We start from the raw sequence: 21,054 nt of genomic DNA, 5'->3' as shown, positions 1-21,054 counted from the left end.
TACCCTTCTAGTGGTTTTCAGCTGAGCATGTTTAGTGTTTTTTCCTGAACCGTTGTTATTGTACTGACTCAAATTTTTCAGAATGGGTTAAATGTTTGCTTTTTAACCAGGGGACAAAGCCTGGACAAGAAGGTGGAGTTGATCTTGGTATAGAAACCATTCAGTTTGGAGCCCCAGCTTCCAGTGGCAGTGACAATGAAGTTGGTCCTGTGCTGTCTGAGAAGTCCACTGACAAATTACCAGAACCCAAAGAGCAGAGACAGAAACAGCCTCGGGCTGGACCCATCAAAGCACAAAAGGTAAAAGGTCATAATTGCAGTACAAAATTCAAGCAAAAAAGGGTTACAAATAGCAGAATAGAATACACTGAGTTAGGACTAGACCCATGAAAATTGTATCCCTTTTTATATTTCCTAACACAATCAACAAGGTGGTTCTTGCAGAGAAGATGTGCAAGATAATTAAACAGCATTTAAGCCCAGCAGAGGCTGCACATTGGTTGTGTGTTGGGAGCCAGGGATGGGAGTGTGGATTTGTGGTAGCCTTGTTGGGAAAATGTGGATGTGGTGGAGTGCTTTGGTTTTGTTTGTAGTTTGAGTTTTCTGGGCTTTTTTGACCTTGCTTCACTCACTTGAGAACTGTTTGGAAACAGCATTGCAGTGCTGCCCTGGCTGTGTCTGCAGGTGCAGTGGTTCTTCCTGCCTTGCCCCCTAAAGTGATGAATGGTGCCCTGCTTACTTTTGTAGCCAGGTTATCAACTGATCAGTACATCAAGTTGCAGAAAAAGAAGTGTTTTGAGGAAAGGGAGGAATGTTAGTGACATTAGTTTGTGGTCTCCAGTTCAAATGGATGAAGTGGAAAATGAACTGGAGAATTCAGATGTCTAAATAATTAAATTTTTGCAACTAATACTAAATAGTTAATCAGACTTACATCAGCTTAAAAAATGAATGTGTTGCTTGCCTTCCAGAGATTGTCTGTTGTTTCCACCTTCAGTGCACACTAATGTGTGCATCACTAGCACTCAGCACCAGCTTCTAATTCTCAGAAAGAGAAGGTTATAGCAGATAAACTTGTCTGGTGACTTAGAGCATCAGCTATTCCAGTCCCTCTTGATGGCTGAGATTTGGCAGCAGTCCTGATGTAATTAAAGCCCTTTTGTCTTTCTAGAAGAGTGGGTGTTTCTTTGTGTTGATTGTTTAGGTTTTGATTGTTTGTTGGATTTTCCCCCCTTCCAAAAAAAGAGCTGAAATCTAGGAGTTCAGTCACACACAGAATGGATTTAACTTCTGCTGTGTGAGCCACTGAGTGGATGTGTTGCAGTTCATGGCTGCAGAATAAAAAACCTGTTCAGCAGAGAAATCAGCACTGATCAAAACTGCTGGTGAATTGCAGTAACCCATGTCAGATACTCTGCAGCATGCCTAAAACTGCCCAGTAAAATCGCTTTCAGGTACTGAAACTCCAAAGTTAAATACATGGAGAGACAGTCTACTTGACACTGTGTAGAAAGTTCCTTTTTTCTGCTTGTTTAGAGCTATCAAGACTTCTGCAGATTTTGTTGAAAGACACGTATGTGATTAAATAGTAAATGCATTGGAGAGTAATATTGTTTACACTCCTTTGAGCGAGGCAGCTGTAAATCTAACTGCTTTGATGACAAAAAATAAATCTCAACAAACAAACAATTCTTACACACCCACCCACCCCTATGGTGATATTGTTTGCTGTGAAGCCTAAATGCAAGCTCCTATTCAAGATTGGAGGCTGGTATTGTTGAATTAATATGGGCAATATAAGAGGACTATACTTGAAACAAAGCAATTTACCTTTCCAAGGTGAAGTGTGAAGGTTTAAATGGCCTTAAAGTGTCTGGAGAAATTTCAGCCTCTATAAACTATTAGAGAAAAAATTATTTGAGGTATTTTAGAAAGTCTTTATCCACTCCCGAAATACCTGGTTTGTATTGAGAAAAACAATTACCAGCAGCTTTTGTCTTTCTGCTGTCGAAGCTTAAGGAATTGGATTTTCAGAACTGCCTTGAAAGGATTTTAGTGCTGCTCAGTAGTGAAGTGGGCTGAGAGTCAGCCAGAAAGGACGTGGCTGTTGAAGCAGTGGAGCATTCAGGTTCCCTAGGGCCCTTCATTCTGCTGTAATTCAGCTGCACAGAAAGGAACTGCTCAATTGCAGCAGTGATCCAGCCTTGGTGTCTGCAGTATAAGGCAACACTTGTGTGTAGGTGTTTTATTTTTTCTGGATCTCTTTAGTGATCAGTTTCCAGGGGAAAATGCTGCCAAAATCCATATGTCAAGATAATTTCAAATAATTCTGTTCTAGTTTCCTGGGGTCCCATAAAATCCTGAATCCCTGAAAATTAAAATAACCTGTAGGTATACAAAGTCATGTGATTTCTGGGGTTTTTTTGTGCTTTTCTTGTAAGGACAGTCAAACTGACATTATTTTGTATTTTATTTGAACTCTGCCACTTCACATAAAAAATTCATTGTTTGAAAACAATAGTTTAGATTCCTAATGTTCAAAATCAATGCATTTCATGTGCTTATGACGTAGTCTCAAATTCTTTACCTGCTAGAAAATGCTTCCCCTTGAAAAGCTTTGTTGTGTTTAAACAACGACTTTTAGCATGTTAAAGTGTTTTTGTTGGATAGGACACAGAGAGGAAGGCGTGACTGACAAGTTAACACTAACTTAGCTTCCAGACTTGAGCCCGGTAGAAAACAAAGAGTATAAACCTGGTCCTATTGGGAAAGAACGTTCTCTAAAGAACAGGAAGGTGAAGGATGCCCAGCAGGGAGAGCCTGAGGGACAGGAGAAGCCATCTCCCACCTCTGTCAGAAGCCCAGAACCTGTCACTACAAAGGAGACCAAAGCAGCGAGCGAGCTGAGCACCGAGATAGGAACGATGATATCTGTGTCTGCTCCAGAGTTTGGGACAAACACAAAGGTAAGAAAAATACTGCCAGATTACTGAGCACTGTACATAAAATGTGATTACAAGCGAGGTGGTGGCCTGCTAGTGGTGCTTGGACAGCAGAGCCCACTGAGTGGCAGATAGGAAACATTGGTACTGCTTGAATTAAAAAGTGCTGCAGAGATGTGCTGTCTTGTCCCTGAGCACAGCTGAGCTTGGAAGTCTGTTCTTCTGAATGGCAAAACTCAATCCTGAGCACTGCCGGGGAGAGTGGCACTGGAGCCTCGTGTAGGCAGAGTCTGGAGACTCAGATCAATGTGATGTATGCAAGATGACTTCCAGCAGAGAAGGGAAGTCGTGCATGATTGCTGGATGAGTGTATGGATGATCTCAAGCTGTGAGTTAAGTGCTGTTCTGTGGAAAAAAAAAGAAATCTCTAAACTAGGAATGTGCTAAAGCTTTAGATAAGGCTTGTTCTGTGTCCCTAGATGGTCATGTGTATCCTCTTGGCTTGGATTTTGTCTAGATATTCCCTGCAGAACTTCACAATATATAGGACTCATCATAGTCCCCTGTTTTCTTCATAACTGCTCAGCAGTGATATGGTGATCTGTTTGGATTCGTTGTTCTGTAGGTCAGTTCTTAGATGTGGTTGAAAAAGATCCCCAAAGGCATCTCCTTTCTGCCTGTGTCTTGAGCAAGTACTCTGGTTGTCATCTCTTAAATGTAAAGAAGTGATGCAGTTTGAGTAGCTGCTGCTTAATAGTTACACCTGCTTTGGTACAGAAAAAAATGCTCCTTGTAGGCTTGAAAAGCAGTTTACTAAGCATAGACCCAGATTGGTTGCCTGCTGTCTCAACCATCCTGGTTTTGAGCAGAAATTTTCTGATGCCATTTAGGAAAACTGATCCTCTTTCAGAGTTACATTAATAGTTGAAGAATATGGAGTGTGGATCACCCCCAATTCATCTTTGTCACCCACAGCTAGGAAAAGAACCCCAAAACAAAGGACAGCTTAGGCAGCTTTTTGCCATAACAGATACTGTCTCAATGAAGTGTTGCTACAGAGCAAGTGAAAGGATATTTGTGTCCAACACGAAAGCTGCAGGCTTAAGAAAATTCAGTGCAGGGATTTCTCATCTTTCCTGACATTTTCCATCTTGTTGGTAGGTGTGAGTGGTTTGTGTTCATACCAGAAATTGATTAAGTGTCCTTGTATAAGAATCAGAAGGGCAGAGCAGTAAATACCTTGCTCAGGTGTTCAGTGAGCCTGTTTGGATCCTGTGCTTCCCAAGGTCCCACAAACTCCTGTGGCCAGAGCTCAAGACGGGAGAAGAGGCTTCTTCTAAGCCACAAACAGAATAGGAAACAGAGCTTCGATTACTGCAGCCTGACTGAGTGTAGTCAAGTAGCTCTGCTAAAATCAGCAACATTTCCTCTCTGCAATTGCATTTTTGAAGTATCAGTTTTTCAAAAGAGAAGTCTGGACTTTGTGCCAGTCTAGGTTTAGTTTAACATTGGTTTCCAAGGTTCTTTGAACTACCACAGTACTAAAGCACTGAGATTCTGTCTTCTGGAAGGAAAAGCAGAGTGGGAAGAAGCTTTCCAGTTTGTGCTGCTTATGAAAGTTCCCAGTAATTTCTTTATTGAGTGGCTGCCTTAAGAAGCCTTTAATAATAGGCCTAAATACTCCTGTCTTAATAGCACCAGGTTTGCTTTTAAATTCCTTTGTCAGGAGTAGTTCCTGAGGCAATAGTAGGTTGTTTTTTCTAGGAAAGAAGTGGAAGTTAAACCAACAGAGTTACATCTCTGGAAGTTAAACCAACAACTGCGAATTTATTGGATAAGATAACCTTCGTGTAGGTTTTGCAGGAATAAGCCTGCAGTAAATGTCCCTTCTTTTTTAAGAGGATTTTAAAAGGGGTTAAATACTGCGCCAGCCTTGGAGTTCTTGTACTGATGTACATTGCAATTGCTTTTTCTTGTCTTGGTACTCTTTCCATTGCTTGTTCGTGAGGGAAAAGGTGTTGACATCTTTAACCTGTTGTTTCGATGTCAAATGTTGAAGTTTTGGCAAACCTAAATGTCTTTTCTTTTGATAGTCTTAAACATCCCTCTCAGAGATTCCTGCTCAGCTTCCAGGAATGCACACTTGTGGTGTATTTGATTTAAATGTCTGTAAAAGCGAGCTGTCCTCCTTCAGAAGCTTTGTAAGAATACCCCATCCATTCCAAAACAAACATCTTGATAAGAGCATGTGAATTTAATCATACAAGACTGCTTAGAAACTATATAAATAAAAATGAGCTCCTACAGCGAGATGTTTTAAGTTTAGTACATAAGTATGATGCTCAGAAGCCATTGCAGCTGTTTCTCTTGGATTTGGCAGTATTTTTGTAGTGAAGGCAGTCTGATGTGTAAGTTTCTGACTTGGGTAAAACATTTTAGCCCTTGCCTTTCCCAGCCTTCCATTTGAACCTGTCAAATCCCAGGAAGATCAATACCTGGTTGTGGATGCCGGTGAAATATTTGTACAGGTAGCAACAGCTGTGTCTTACAGATCATGGCTAAAAGGACACACAGACTGGTTTTCAGAAGATTTTGAGTATCTTTCAAGCTCTGATTTCGGTGATTTATGTAAATCAAGAACCAGTCAAATAGCTAATTCTTCCCATTAAGTACCCTGATCCTTTATAGCAGGGTCAGCTCTGAGGTCTGCCTTGTGCTTTGTTCATCCACTTGGGGTTTTGTGATCTCTTCTTTTTCAAGGAGGTATTCACAAGAAGTCTGCCTGTTCTTTTTCTTCAGGTGCAGACAATTTGTGGAGAACTCCAAAAAAAGCATCAACATAAGCTTTTTGCTCTAGCTGTTACTAGTTTGTAATAAAACGATCAGGTGGTTTCTTCAGTCAGACAGGAGAATCACTTTAACTGGATGGCAGAAGCTTGTGGTGCTAACCACATCTAACAGAATCCTGGACTTAATGTACCAGGAAGTGAAGGATGGAGATTAATGTACAGTTTATGGGGTGGTGTTCATTTGGTTAAAGCATTGTCTTGTCTGCGTGTTCAGCCTGTAAACCACCCTTGTGCTGCAGCATTGTACATGCACTTGTAAGGGCAGAGCTCATACAGTGGTTTGGGTTTAATTGCAGTGCAAAAGCTCTTGTGTTGAGAGTTTGCAAAGTAAGAAAGTTAGCAGTAGTCTTGATCCATCTTCTTTCATAAGGAATTTCACCACTCAAACTGAAAAAATTACATCTAAACCTTGAAGGAAATTTATTAAAAACACTTCCTCTTTCTTATGCAGTAATGCATCCTTTAAAAAATATGGAGCCATTAATTACTTCATTAGAAGGCTTTTGTGATTAAAGCAGCCTTGCATGCTTGCCTTGTTTTACCCAGATTAAATTTGCCTGTTGGAATCCAGTGCACGTATGCAACTTACAGGTTGGTGGTTGACATTGTGGGAAGCACCCATAGATCTTGTACTTCACCAGTTTAACAAGTAAAGGAAGTAAATAAATGAAGAAAAGAGTTCTCTAGTTTCTTCATAAATTATAAAAACAAACCAGTGTGCACATTGTCCTCTCTCACCCTGTTATGGTTTAGCTTGTTCTGGTCTTTTACCAAAATGAGCTCATCCTTTTAAGGAGGACTCTTTGTCATTTGTCAGTTACTATCTCAGCGCTCTAATTGCTTTTTTAGAGGCATTGCCACAGGCCTGAGGAGTAAATTGAGTGTGCACCTTTTTAGTAGCTTATCGTCCTACTGGTTGGATGCAATTAAACAAGCACTATCTGGCTTCTGTCTTCAAAATCATTATGGGTTGGCAAGTCCAGACCCTCAGTAACAGTTCTGCTGCTAATTTGTCCTTCAGTTCTTTCATGGTGTTTGGTTCTGTGAAGATGGTGGAGCCTTTCCTGGACTTCGGGGATGTAAAACTTCAGACATTTAAAGTTTGCTCAGACCATTTGTATCTACAGCTGCAGGAGTCAGTGCCTACAGCCAGCACTGACAGGACCTTGTTTGCTGAGCACATGAAGGGCTACTTAACTGTGACAAATAAGCTCCAAGGAAAGCCTCTGAGCAGACTGGAAACCTCAGTCCTTTTCTTCCTTGAAGTCCTCTTAAGCAGTGCAGAAATCAGAAGGTAGCCTGCACCATCCAGAGAATCTGAGTCTTGTGACTTTCAGAGACAAAACTTACAGGAAATAAAATTGTTTTGCAAATTGCAACCATCCCTTTGTGTTCCTTTTAATCTGGAGGGCCTTTCTTGTCATAGCAAGAAATTTCTGTGTTTACTTAAAGCTACAGAAAGCTTTCAGCTAAGGTATTTTACTTTTTAATCTGACTGAAAGGGCCCACAGGTGGCTGAAGCATCTTGGGTGACAAATGATAATTGGTTGCACCACAGTCCAGTTTTACAGTGCCCAGGAGATACATTGCTCTGTACGTTCTGGCCTCACAGACTGTATTTTGACTTTTCTCCAGATGTGCATTGTGAGGTCATGAGGCAAACTGTAATTTTCTAAGAATCCTCCTGACCTCAGTAGCAATTCTGCAGTAAGGATTGCTAGACATGACTTGTAAGAAAAAACAGTGTGAAATTCTAATCTTCTGTTGCTTGCTGAACTCCTCCTGTAGAAAGGCTGACATCTGTCCAAGAAATTGAAATGGAATTTAGGTAAGGGAGATGTTTTAATGGAATTGTTTTTCTTCACAGGAGTCTGTAACAGACTACACTACACCTTCTTCTCATCCTAACACAGTGGCTACTAGCAGTACAAAAATGGAGGAGACTTTGGTGACGAACGTAAGTCCATTGCAGTGATCGTCTTGACTTTGAAGACAAGAAAATATTTTCACACTTCTTTTTAAAGCACCAAATAGTGCCTTCAGTGAACAAGTCCACAGGGTTCCTTTCATGTGTACTAGCTGGGCTTTTTCCAGTAATCTTACTCTGAAGGACATTTGGTTTGATTAGTACCTGCTCTGGAATTCTTCAGGTGTTTTCTTGTCTTTTGAACAATCACAGTGAGCTAAAGAGCACAGAAAGTGGAGATGTTCATTGGGACAATTCTACAAAAAGCAAAGATAGACATAATGAGGGAGTGTGTTCTTGGCAGCAGTTGGCATTTGAGCCTGGTACCAGTGGCAAAGCTCTGCAGGCTGAGTTTGAAGAAAGGCTCTTACAAGCAAAGGAGTTTTGAACTGTAGCCTGAAATCACAGCAACTGTGTGCACAGGGAGCAGCTGAATGGTTGTGAGAGCAGACAACAGGCTTCAGATGTTCAGTTGCTATGGAGATGAGATGCTTGCAGCCCTCAAAGCCAGTGCAGTGGTCCTGACTTGTGAGCATGGCGCAGTGAATGAGAGAACCAGCTGGGTTGTGACTTGTAGCAAAATCAAGTTTGTCTTGAGTGTGCTGTGGCATCAGGGAGCTTGGATCTTGTGATTCTTGTTGTTTGAGTAACAGAATTAGCTCAGGGTTGAGTCACTTGTTGATGGGGGAAGGTAGAATCATACAGTAGGATCTCAGTTTTTTTGAAGATGTCTTGTGAATTCCATCTAAAAATGCTTTTCAGCTTACTGCAGCACTGTTTTGAAGCAGTACAGATTGAACTTCTTACTCTTCTGCTGGCTTTTCTGGTAGTGTTGTGGTTTTTTGACTTTGGTGGTTAGTGTGGAAGACTGAATTCTTTTGTGTTAATGCTATCCAATCCTTGAGGATGTTAAGAGTTGAATTTCTAACATGGGAATTAGGGGTTTCTGGCCACAAAGGATCTGTGCCATCCCCTGCTTCAGAGCTTCAGGATCTGTCTTTTGGATTAGCCTTATCTCATCCAGTGGAAGTCCATTAGCTGAGCTATGGATAGAGAAAGGAATAGTTAGGAGTAACAGACTGGACACTGCAGTATTTTTGATTCATTTCCTTTAAAACTTCTAGGAAATCCATTGGAGTTTTCATTGGCAAAGATAGCAATAGAATTACGTCAGGTTTATTTCCCCAAGTATCACATCTTTCATCTTTTGCAAGAGAAAATAACTGAATTCAATTATTGGATGGCAAATCTGTTGTAGTTTGTTTCATGGTCCTGTGATTTTGCAGGTCTCTAAAAGCTTCCTCTTTTCAGAAACTGCATCTCAGAACTCAAGGTCATGAAGCCCCCTGTACTGTATTGGTACAAAAAGGGACAAACCTGGCTTGGGAAGAATTTTTGCATATCAGTAAACTGAAATGGTACTTGAAATTAAATCCCCAAACAGACAATTGGTGTTTGTTTATGCAGAGGACATGGACACCTTAAAACCTTAATCTTCAGCCTCTTTGAGAGATGAGAAGCATCTTGGCACCTGCTGAGTGGCCTTTCCTTGCCTACCAAATTTTCACCTTATTTTATCAGTCTCCCTGCCAAATGCTCAAGCCTTGAAGAAATTGTAGCTCACTTGATAAAGCTTGAGCTTTGCTTTCTGGGGCTTTTCTAGTAGACGTAGTTAGAATGTGATGTGTGTTGCCTGCCTTTCAGGTGCCCCTGCCCCACACCCTTCCCCTCCCTAGGAGGGAGACTTTACAACAGAGCTCCAGCCTAACTCCAGTTTCTCCCGCTACCGTCGACCTCACCCTCAAGGTATGTACCACATCCCTCTAAGGGTCGTTTTCTTGCATGCAGGGGAAAAAAGTTATTGGAGAACTTGCTGGTGAACCTTTTTTTAGAGCCTTCCTTTGTTTCCTCTGCTGAACTGCTTTTGCATATAAATGGATGGCTGAAACACGAGACTCTGTCGAAGGATGCATTTAAACCATAAATTTCTAACCCCGTTTTGCATTAACACTTGGCATCTCAACCAATCTTGGTTCCCACTGCCCTGAAAAACCAAGACCCTAGAGTTTTAGCATTGGACCACAGTGCTCATGGCGAACCATCAGAATCTGGCTGAGGTTTTTTGAGTGTTGAGCTTAAAATAAGTTGCCTGGTTTGGTGTAAAGGCTTGAAGGATTTGCTTGATAAGCCAAGCTTGATTTCTTCTTAGAACTAAGACTTTGGTGCAGTGATAATGTGGTTTTGAGTTGGATGGCTGAAGTTCCAAGTAGTGGCGTGTAGATGGTGTGTTGGTGTCTCTGAAAGGCAGTTAGATCAGTGAGTCAGAACGTGTTCTGTAGTGTTGTAAATGTTCTTTTGTTTCCTGCTTTCCAGTGCAGAGCAAATGTGTAGAGTATATTTTGAGTGCTTTTTTCCCCGTTTTGTTGGATTTTGGACTGTGTGCATTGTATAACTCACTAACACAGAGTTGGGCACTAGCTTTGCTACTGTATTTTTAGAAGTTGTTGGGTTTTTTCTTCTTTTGGTGTCCTAGATCTGCTTTGGCATTGTGACTGCAGGTGACTGAGCCCGTAGAAGTGTTGTTGCTGCTTCTGGTATTAAGGAATAGTGGTGTTTGACCTTAGTTTGTCTAAGTTTTTAAAAGCAGAAATGAAACTTGATTGGATGCAGAGCTAATGCTTTGGAGGAACTTGCTTGTCAGTCCCAGTGAGATTTGTCTCACTGGCTTGGTTTGACAGCTGCTTGCTTGTGTTCTGTACAGATGAGAAATAGTCATGTTCTCTTGTTGAATCTCTGCTTTTCTTTTGTTAACACTTTATTTCCTAAAAAGAGTAAAACACCCTCTTTCAAACAGTAGACCTACATAAACAGGGACTGTGGAAGGACAAGTAGTTTAAAAAAAAAAACCTGGGTTTCTGGTACGTTCTTGTGTAATGAGTTATCCTTACGTGACTTTCTGGCGTCTGAAAGTTGTTGTGAAAGAGTCTCTGACTGTTTGGCAGCTGGAGATTGAATCCTGTGTCACACAGGTAGGGCTCAAAGTTACCTGAAAGTTACCTCAAAGTGTGGGGACACTGCCCAGTTACGGAGCAAACTGTGGTGTCTCTGTCATTCATCCTGCATTTCTTTTCCTGCTCTTGTGGTGTCAGTGATTTCTCAGTGGGGGATAGATTTTTGGATGTGTAGTAGCAAAATAGGTCAAAGATCCATGTTTTGAGGCTATCTTGAAGAGCCCTCTGACTGAAATCTGGATGGAAAGCTATTTGGAAGCAGCTTTGTCCCTGATTTCTTCATTCCAACCACTGGAGCTCTACCTCCTTTTCACAAACACAGAAGGCAGCAGGCTTGTTCTGAAGCACACTCTGAGACTGTTACTGTCCCAGCAGGCCCAGCTCTGCTCCTTGTCATCCTCTTCCAGTAAAGCCCTTGCATCTTTCAAAAGATAATTCTGGAGCAGGAGAGAGAAAAGCATTTCCTTGCTTTTCTTAAAAGATCAAAATGTCCAGGCTCTGCCTATATAAAGGATTAGTCCTTGCACCTGCTCTTCCCTCCATCCCCTGTCACAGAAAGCTGTCTGTGAAGAGACTTGTAGGGCACTTGGCCACAATTGCTCCCACTGCTTGGCATCATTCTTCAGTGGAGGTATAAGGTGCTCCTACGGAAGCCTCACTGAGATCTTGTTTCCCTGGAGTAACTTGGCTAAGACACCTTTACTCAGTCATCCTCTTAAGGACTTGGCTCAGAGGGCTGTTTTAGGTAACGAGCTGAGCAGAAGAAAGTCCAGAGCAATCTCAACCTGAGCTGCTTGGCCCTCTTCATGTCCAAGGTTTCATCTAAAATTCCTCTGTAGGCATCTGGTCAAGAAACTGACACGTTTTCTTCTTCTACCCATTGAGACTTAGGTGTATTTAAGGAAAGGCACGTTGGGGTTTCTCTCCAGTGGAGGTTTTGAGTAATATGGGCAGGACTGTTCTGCACTGTGATGGCCTCACTGGATCACTGATGAAGAGAAGCCTCAGCCAGCTACAATCTCCTCCTTGTTGCCCTCCTTTCTCCTTGAGCAGTGAAACTACAACACTGTCCCCAGTCTCACTTCATTTAGAGCCTGTTATTCCTCCATATGTGGTCTGTAGATGGTGCTGAATAGGCATTCCTAGAGTATCAACCTCTCTTGCATCTTTTTTTCTAGCTTATAAAAGTTAGAGGTTGCTAAGAGGCTTTCCAAAAGAAAACTTCAGGACTCTGTGATAGCTGTAGGTGTGACAAAATGCAGTGTGTAACTTTTGCTATCAGTAGTTTCTCCAGGACATCATGAAAACCAGTGAACATAGAACCTTCTACACCTCTAGTCTGACAGTCACAGGTACTTACTCACTTTCTCTCAGTGCCAGTGCTATACACCTAAACAAAATCATTTCCAGCACATCAGTGATGAATGAACTTTGCCTTGTCTGTAAGAATCAGAGCCAGTTTGGAGGAAAATGTTGTGGAGGGGAATCAGTGAATGATTGCTGGGGAAGATGATCTCAAAAATGAAAAGAGGTGACTTGCCCCCAGAGGACTTAATGTGTAACTAAATTTCCCTCCTCCCCCTTTATTCTCTTCTGGAATCCAGAACCTCATTTTCCACATGGGTGTGTGTTGATCACCTGTGACCCACTTCTTTTGATACTGCTCTGCTTTTTATATAATTTCTGAAGCATCTAGACAAATAACCTAAGCCATGTTTGGTTTGTCCAGACTCTGCCTAACTCACGTAAAGCAGGGCAGGTTGACAAGTGTGGCTTTGAGAGACTGAGCTAGGGGGGCTCTCTGGAGCAGGCAGTGAGGGCAGGCGTGTGGTGAGTATATATTTGCCCCTTAATATCCACCACTAAAGGCAGCACCTGGCCTTGGAAAACTTACAGTGAGCAATCTCAGCTCTGCTAGCTAAACTTGTGTTTCCACTGGAGTCAGCTGAAGGTTGTGCAGTAGTCCATGGACCATGTTTGAGTTTTTAAATTAGTGAGTGTAGTATAAACATTAATATTTCCTGGTAACTGGACCCTCAGAAGTGTCTCAATTTAGATTTTGCATTGTGTGGCTAATGTAGCAAGAATTAGATTTTATTGGCTGCAGTAAAACAATGGTTGTTTCCACTTCTGGGGGAAGGTAACTGTGTCTATAATATTTAAAGTTTCATCTCCCTTGCTGTGCAAGACATAAGCTCATAATTCTAGAAATAGAGGAGCATGAAGCATTTTTTAGCTTTAACATAAAGCAGCGCACACCAGCTGTGTCAGTTGTGGTTACTTCTTGAGCAGTAGTTGCTTTGGAAATCCAAACTTGACTGCTGTCACGTTCACTGAAGTGTGCAGTAGGTATCTTTGGTGGTCACTCAAAGTGGATGACGGACCAAGAAGAAAAAGGGCTGCTTCATTTAAATGGCCCAAGTAACTTGGAAGTAAAGGACTTGATGGAAATACTTACAGGGGGTTTTCCCTTTCTTTTGCTCACTGTGTCTTTGCTCTTCATGTCAAACAAAACCAAGCCAAATTAGTGTGAGTGAATTCTCTTCTGAGCATTGGCTGTTAAGATGATGACCTGTGCACATGTGCAGTTGGAGCAGATGAGCAGCTCCAACTGGAGGCTGTTTGCTTTTTGCATGAACAGAGTTGCACGATGACAGCGACTTCCAAAAGAGGCTCGCATGAAGCCCCAATTGCCTTTTAACTGAAAAGAACTGTTAAAAGAGGAGCAGGGACTGCTTGAAACTTCCTAATAGATGAGGAAATGTTTTTTCTTTTAAACAGATGGAGTCTGCACGCAAAGCATGGGAGAATTCCCCAAACATGGGGGAGAAGAGTTCTCCAGTGACCTCAGCAGCATCTCCCATTGCTGGTGGCAGCAGCAGCAGCAGCAGCAACACTGGGCCAAGCAGTGGCACTTACAGCTCTTTCTCAAGTGCATCAATGCCTCCTATTCCTGTGGCCTCAGTTACCCCCACAACATCCCTCTCAGGTACCACATGTCAGAGCAGTAGCGTCCCCTTGTGTTGTTCCTTGCTTATGTTTCTCGAGGGGTTGGATTCCCTTTGGAATTGTTCGATGCAAAGCTAACAAAAGGTTTGTGCTAGAAATGGAATGTCAGATCTGAGCAGCAGCTTCCCAAATAACCTGTTAACTGACTTCACCTGTTCCACTTCAGTCACCTGAAAATAACATTAAACTACTCTCTGCCTAAGCTACTTAAATGGACTTGAAGGAGGAGGTAAACTTCTCTTGTCTGTGGTTTAATTTTGTTCAGCCAAATGCAGGCAAGCATGTAGATTTTGGGGCAGAGGATAATTCTGATGTTTTACTTCTATTTGTACTCTTGCTTTTTAAGTTAAAGCTTCTAGAACTCATATCAAAACCTATTTGCAAAAGGCAGAGCAAATGTCCAGCTGCTCTTCACAACCAGTGCACAACCAAGGTTGCCACCTTGGTTCTTGGCAGCAAGCAAAAGATGCTAAATCTGGTTAAGTCTTCATCCCCTGGAATATTAAAATATATCTCCATGAGAGGCACAAACACTGTGGGTTGCAATATTTTGTTGAATAACTGACCAAGCTGCCTCCTTCAGTACCACTGTGTGCTCCTGTGCCTGAGAAGGAGGATGTATCAGGGTTGCAGCACTTCCCACAGTGAACTCCACTGAATTGGCTCCATGTTTTCTTGTGTTGGTGGAAACAGCTGCATTAGGTTTCAGTGTTCTTTACCAGTTGCGGCTGTGCTTACAGAGCTGTCCCAAAACTTTGACCTCTGAATGATGAGGCTCTGAAATGTCTTTGATTGTTGCATCCCTTGCTTCTCTCCTCCTAGGAGCTGGAACATACACAACCTCTTCACTGAGTACAAAGACTGCAAGCACCTCAGACCCTCCTAATATCTGCAAAGTGAAACCCCAGCAGCTGCAGACAAGCAGCCTGGCTTCTGCCAGCCACTTCTCCCAGCTGAGCTGCATGCCATCCCTCATTGCCCAGCAGCAGCAAAGTCCCCAGGTCTATGTGTCTCAGTCTGCAGCAGGTAATGGTGTTTGTGGCTGAGAAGCCACACATCCGCTTTTTTTTTTAAATTTTGAAGCTGGAGAATTTAATTTGGTTCTAGTTTTGCTCTGCAGTAAAGACAGAATGATAAAGAGTGTTCTGTACTCAGATTCACTAATTGTCCTACTCTGAATCTGCACTGCTTTCTCAGGAAGTACAAAGGTAGTGCTGTATAGTTTGTTGAAGAAAGTAAGTTTGAGTCTCTTAATGTACCAATTTTCTGTTGCAGAATTGTAAATTGCTATTTAAGACCAGGAGTGATTTAGTTAATACTACAGTAGTTGAGAGTGGTGGCATTTTTTCTTTAAGGAAAATCCTACATCTAGGTAACAATCTAGTTAAATTACATGTCATTGTAGCATTTTCTTACCCTTCCTTCACCCAAATGCCTTTTTTGCCCAGAATCTGTTGTTCATCCCTCCAAAATTGTGTGGGATTAATGATACCTGTGCAAGACTGATAGATTCTGGGGGTGAACTGGAAAAGATACCAAAGCTTTTGAGGCAGCCAGCTCTCCAGTGCTGCTCCTTCTCCCAGGCTCTCTGTAGCTGTTTCAGTGGGAAGGACTGACAGTAGCTGCATCTCTTAATTCTTGATGAAAACCTTTCTATGGGGGTGGTGTTTGGGATCGGGTACTAATTGTATTGCTCTTCCTGTGGTACTGCAGCTCAAATCCCAGCGTTTTACATGGATACAAGTCACCTGTTCAATACCCAGCACGCACGTTTGGCACCACCTTCTCTGGCCCAGCAACAAGGCTTTCAGCCAGGCCTTTCTCAGGTACTTGGGGATTCCTCATTCACTTTGTTTCCTTCCCTATGTATATTGCCTTTAAAGTTCTACTGATGATTTGAAGGGGGCAGGGGAGAGTGAGACTAAAGACTGCAAAAAATGAGGTCATGCCTGCCCTTGTTGTCTGTTCTGGTGCATGCAGGCAGTGCTTGATTGTTTGCCATGGAAGTTGAGAGAATAAGCTTCCACTCACAGATATATGGGAAAGTTTGTATTCCTTGGAGGTGTTTCTGTGGCCATGTGAGTGCAGGCTTACTCAACTTCTGTCTTACAAAATTATATGCCATCTCAAGCAGTTGTTTTATATGCAGATCTGGATATTTCACTCAGTTTCTGCTGGTTGGTTGTGAGGAAAAGTTTAAAATCAAACTAGAAAGTAATTTTCATGAGGGCAGCAATACTAACTCTGTATGGAGCCTTGGGATTTGACATTCTTATTTTACTTTTCATAATGCTACACAAATCCCCACACACACATTCAGCTGTAGCTTTTCTAACTTAATTTTAATGTTTTTTCTTCTGTGTAGCCTGCTTCAGTTCAGCAGATCCCCATCCCCATCTATGCACCTCTGCAAGGACAGCATCAAGCTCAGCTGAGTTTAGGAGCAGCACCAGCTGTTTCACAAGCCCAAGAGTTGTTCAATTCCTCCTTACAGCCTTACAGGTAGGTAGCATATGCATATTTTTTGGGGGTTTTAGTGTCAGAATTATTGAATTTGGTTCCCTGCAGACTTGTGTTCTGTGCTCCATAGCTGCCTCATCCTGCTGTCTTCCCCAAAATCTCTTCTGCCTGAGAACTCTGTGTGCAGACTTTCTGCCTTGTGCAGATGTAGTTGTGAAATCATGGGTTGCAAACTGATGCATGATAGTTGTATCTGTAGAAACCCAGGCTAAAGAGCTGAGAGCATCAGTCTGTCATACTAAGAGAACAGAAAATGTCTGTCCCTTTAGTTCAGCAGTTTGTTTTTTCTAATCAAACCAACGTTGAAGTCTTGAAACACTGTGAAGTTCCAGTTTGAACTCCTAGGTAGTAAAAAGCTCATTGCAGATGTGTGAGGGGCTGCATGGTATGTTTCAGAATGTTTTCTGTTTGCTGCAGAAGGTAACAGTAGGACCAGTATCTCTGTAATGGCCCTGATAGCCAGACAGACTTCCACTGGAAGCCTCTCAAAGCTTCCTTGCCCTTCCTAGGAAAGCTGCTTCACAGCACTGTAATTCTGACAAATGTTGTTAGTTCCACTTTGAGAAAGCTGCTTTGGAAGTTTAATTAGAGGGTTTTGCATGGGCTGTAGTTAAATCTGCTCGTTGCAATGTAGGAGGCTGGGGCCACAGAAGGTTTAATTAACCACGTTTGTATCCTGACTTTGGTGCTTGGCTGACTTTGTGGGACCAAATATTGCTTGTCCTGCTACAGCTGACAAAAGCTGTTGCAAACAGTTGGCTAATTGCAGAAACACAATCAGGCTGGCATGTGGTCCAGATTAAATAAATCTGATCACACACAAACATGGCATTAACGGAGTTCTGACAGTGTGAGTGCTTCTCCCACATAGAAAATGTGCAGAGGAGGATAAGCTTGGAGATGTACAGGTTGCTGGTTTAAAACATTACAACCAAAAGTTAAAAGTGAGCTAAAAAAAAAAAAAAAAAACTTGGGGAAAAAAAAATGGCTCCATTGAAGCCAGTCCTCTGCATCCAGTCTGGGAGAGTTTTTCCAGTGCTCCGCGATGGCTGTGAGAGTGTTCTGCAGTGAAAGGAGGGTGCAGAGCAAAGCTCACCCAGGTGTGGGCACAAGCAAACCCCACCACACCTGCAGATGAGCAGGAGCAGTGCTGTGCTCACACACAGCCAGCAGCAGGCAAAGTAAAAGGTGTTTTCACATCAGAAACACTCTCCTCTGAGCACAAAAGCTTTGAGAGGAGCAGTTATTTAAAAACTCTTGATTCTTCAGTCTGAAGGTGGCAACTCACAAAGTTCCTAGTGAGGATGTTCAGATAAATACTTCTGATGGACTGAAGCTGTCTGTGGTGCTTTGCTGTCCTGGCTTTGGTCTTCTGTAAACAAACTGCAACTTCCCCATGCTGCTAACAAAGGAATTGAATAGCTGGTTAAAATTAAAGGCTGTGAGGTCTTTTGAAATCAAAACACTTATTGGGAAGCTACCATGGTCAGCATCCAGTGATTTAAGCTGTAGTAGAAGTTGGACTGTGGAGCTCTGTGGAGTCAAGAGAACAAAGCAGTTCACTTAATGACGCAATGGGGCTACTCAAAGGTGCTTTCCCATCCCACTTTGGAGCACAGGAACTACGAACTGGCAGCTTTTCTGTGTTACAGTTAATTATCCAAGAATGAACATCCTAAATAGCTAATTGTGATTTAAGATTTTAATAAGAAGCCTCATTGTTTTTTCCTGTGGCCTTTAGTAGCAGCTATTACTTTGTTGTGTGCAGAGTAGAAAAAATATCTACCTTTCTCAGGTGAAAAGATGTTCAATAGAGCTAACCATCCTAATTCTGCTTAAAGAATATAAGCTGTGCTCTTCATCTTTGGTGGTTCGTTGTTGAGCTCAGTCAGAATTTTTATGAGCAACACTTGAATCTCTTGCAGATCCCAGCAAGCTTTCATGCAGAGTGGTTTGTCTCAGCCATCACCAGTGGTTCTGTCTGGCACAGCCTTACACAACTTCCCAGCAGTGCAGCACCAGGAGCTGGCTAAGGCACAGTCCAGCCTGGCGTTCCAGCAGACCTCCAACACTCAGCCTATTCCTATCCTCTATGAGCATCAGCTTGGGCAGGCTTCAGGGCTGGGAGGCTCTCAGCTGATTGATACACACATCCTGCAGGTAGGAAATGCTCCACATGCAGCCCTTCTGCACTGGGCTGATACAGGACATCAGGTCTTGCTCAACTTGGGTGGCAGCAAACTTAAAACACTTGGAGGAGAATGTTCTTTTAATTTAATAAATGTATATTAGCATAATCTCTGAATTGAGGCTCGTTCCCCAAATTACAGGGCTCCTTGTGCTTCTGTCATTAATTAGAGCTTCAGGTTTAATTCTCTAAATTGTGATAAAGGGCTGTTCCACCAGCTGCAAATGAGAGCTTTATTACAAAGTGAAACCTTCACATTTGTCAGCTTCCCTTGCTGGGATTTCTCTGGCACTGGTTGCTGCACCACAGAGCTGCTCTCCTGAATGCTCCTGATATGGGGGGTGTCTCGTCTCTTCCTAGGCCAGAGCTACCCTCACTCAGGCTTCAAATCTCTACTCTGGGCAAGTTCAGCAGCCTGGCCAGAGCAATTTCTACAACACTGCACAGTCTCCCAGTGCTCTCCAGCAGGTAAACTATGGCATGGTAAATTTCCTACATTGTATTCTTCCTAAAAGCATGTCGTGGTTGGTGGTGTCTGTGGGGTGAGAATACCGGAGAGGGCTGAGACAACCTTTAATTCTTCCAAAATAAGATTGGAATGTTAATAGTGAAGGAGGGCTGCAGCAGCACTGCACAAACTGCAGGGCTCAGAGGTTGGATGGCCTGCAGTTCGTGTTGAGCATTTGTCCCTGGCATCCTTCTCTTGAATAGTTCATTTCTCAGTGATGGGCAGATACTTAATTGGAACAGTGCTGTTGCTAATTGATTGAGGCACATGATGCCTTTATGGAAGCAGATATCAGGAGTGGTGGAGAGAGAGAGAGAGAGAGAGAGAGGGACAAAGTCCAGGTGCTTAGAGCAGCCTAATTGTTAATACCAGTTCTCAGTGAGCTGAAACCCAGGAGTGCTCATAGAAAGTAACTGAGAAGTCAGCAGATAGGTGATCATGCAGGACAGCCAGGTCAGTAAAATAATTCCACTGATTTGAAGGCTTTTTTACTCTTTTGTGAAAGAACTGCTAAGTTGTTCTGTGGAAGCATTCTGTCATATTTACAGGATACTGTCTAGTGGTTTCCATCTTCTGGTGTTTTGTTTTTTTTTAATTGAAATGGCGTCCAAAACCAAACTTTTGATAGATTGGTTTATTAATTGATTTATTATAATAGCCTACCTCCTACACAAGAAAAGTTGCCAAGACAGAAATCTATAAGAGTTGTAAAAGATTGGATGTTGTCTGTTGGAAATGTAGCACAGTTTTAAGGACCTTTTAGAAGAGTTGGTACTTTCAATGTGTTCAGTTCTGGCTGTCTCTCTGATTTTAATCTGTCATCCTTCAGAGCAGATCCTCATAAGCCTTTCACATTTGGGAATCTCTAATCATTCTCCTTGTCACACTTAGAATATAATTTTGCAGGTAATGGATTGTCAGGCCAAGGCATGCAGTAACTCCTGCCAGTCAGGTCACTGCTGTTGTATTTCCATGTTTATCACTACCACTCTGCTGTTTTCAGCACACAGCACTCGTGTGCTGTAAATGCAAGCAAGGGACAGGCTGTGTATTTTTGGCATTGTTTTTAAGCTCAATCTGCTGGTTGTTGGAACTCCTGGAAAGTAAAATCAAATTTTTATCCCAGTGTCCTTTGACTAGAATTATTTGAAGTAAACAAATAAGTCTGTCCTGTCCTGTCCCCACCCATGCCTAAACTGGTTATTTTGTTCTGCTTTTGTTTTCTGAGCTGCATTAAATTCCCCTGTCATGCAGTGAAATCATGTTGAATGATGTTGGAGGCAGGAGATCTCATGCACCTTTGTTTCTGAAAAGCAAAGACCCAAATGCCATTAGAACTGATTATAAAGGCAAACTGAGCAATAAATTCACTTATTTGCTTGCAGATCTCTGGTTAAATAAATGAACTCATTAAGGCATTTGCTTGGGATAAAGCTGAAATAGAGCTAGTAATGACAGTGACATAATGGCCTTTGTGTCTCTGTTACTGGTGATTTTGTGCTCTCTCTCCAGGTGACAGTACCTTTGCCAGGATCACAGATTTCCCTGCCCAACTTTGGATCCACAGCACAGCCACTGATAGCCCTGCCCCAGTCCCTGCAGCCACCACTACAGCACACCCCACCACAAGCTCAGGCTCAAAACCTGAGCAGACCTGCCCAAGTGACCCAGCCCTTCAGAGGATTGATCCCAGCAGGAACTCAGCACAGCATGATTGCTGCAACTGGGAAGGTAACAACATTGCCACAGCTACAGGACCCAAATTCGTGTGAAGCACAGCTGGTTTTTGGTTTATGTAACCAGCACAGCAACTCGTGCTGATTTCCTGCACCTTAAAAATCTGCCTCAGCTTTAAAAGATAAAAAAGCCAGTCAGGGTTAATGCCTGAGTGACTGGGTCTGTGCATTTAGCTGAGGTTTTGTAGCTGACTTGATGCTGCTCCATTTGCACTGCAGGAATACCTGGTTTGATAGTGACATCATGGACTAGTAGGGGATTTCATGCAGAAGCCATGTGGAAAACAGTACTGAGATGTTGTTGGAGCAGCAGGGGAGCAACAGGA

The 21,054-nt window shown here is 42.5% G+C and overlaps 1 protein-coding gene across 10 annotated transcripts in view; it reads left to right on the top strand.

Annotated features, from left to right (window-relative positions):
* The window catches only part of PRRC2C (proline rich coiled-coil 2C), a 69,412-nt gene that overhangs the window by 40,143 nt on the left and 8,215 nt on the right, over positions 1-21,054 (top strand). For 5 of the 10 annotated variants that reach the window (XM_038145203.1, XM_038145206.1, XM_038145205.1 and 2 more), the window contains exons 21-31: positions 111-299; positions 2,714-2,965; positions 7,658-7,747; positions 9,461-9,562; positions 13,549-13,756; positions 14,599-14,802; positions 15,490-15,602; positions 16,142-16,278; positions 18,222-18,456; positions 18,845-18,967; positions 20,505-20,723. In XM_038145203.1, the coding sequence (XP_038001131.1) occupies positions 111-299; positions 2,714-2,965; positions 7,658-7,747; positions 9,461-9,562; positions 13,549-13,756; positions 14,599-14,802; positions 15,490-15,602; positions 16,142-16,278; positions 18,222-18,456; positions 18,845-18,967; positions 20,505-20,723 (1,872 nt within the window). The remainder of the gene's footprint in view (positions 1-110; positions 300-2,713; positions 2,966-7,657; positions 7,748-9,460; positions 9,563-13,548; positions 13,757-14,598; positions 14,803-15,489; positions 15,603-16,141; positions 16,279-18,221; positions 18,457-18,844; positions 18,968-20,504; positions 20,724-21,054) is intronic. The other 5 variants (XM_038145207.1, XM_038145204.1, XM_038145208.1 and 2 more) reach the window with 4 other exon arrangements.

This window comes from Motacilla alba, chromosome 8 (assembly GCF_015832195.1).
Source record: "Motacilla alba alba isolate MOTALB_02 chromosome 8, Motacilla_alba_V1.0_pri, whole genome shotgun sequence".
In the NCBI taxonomy this organism is placed as follows: Eukaryota; Metazoa; Chordata; class Aves; order Passeriformes; family Motacillidae; genus Motacilla; species Motacilla alba.
Note: the sequence above shows the minus strand (reverse complement) of the source record. Positions and strands in the feature narration are given on the sequence as shown.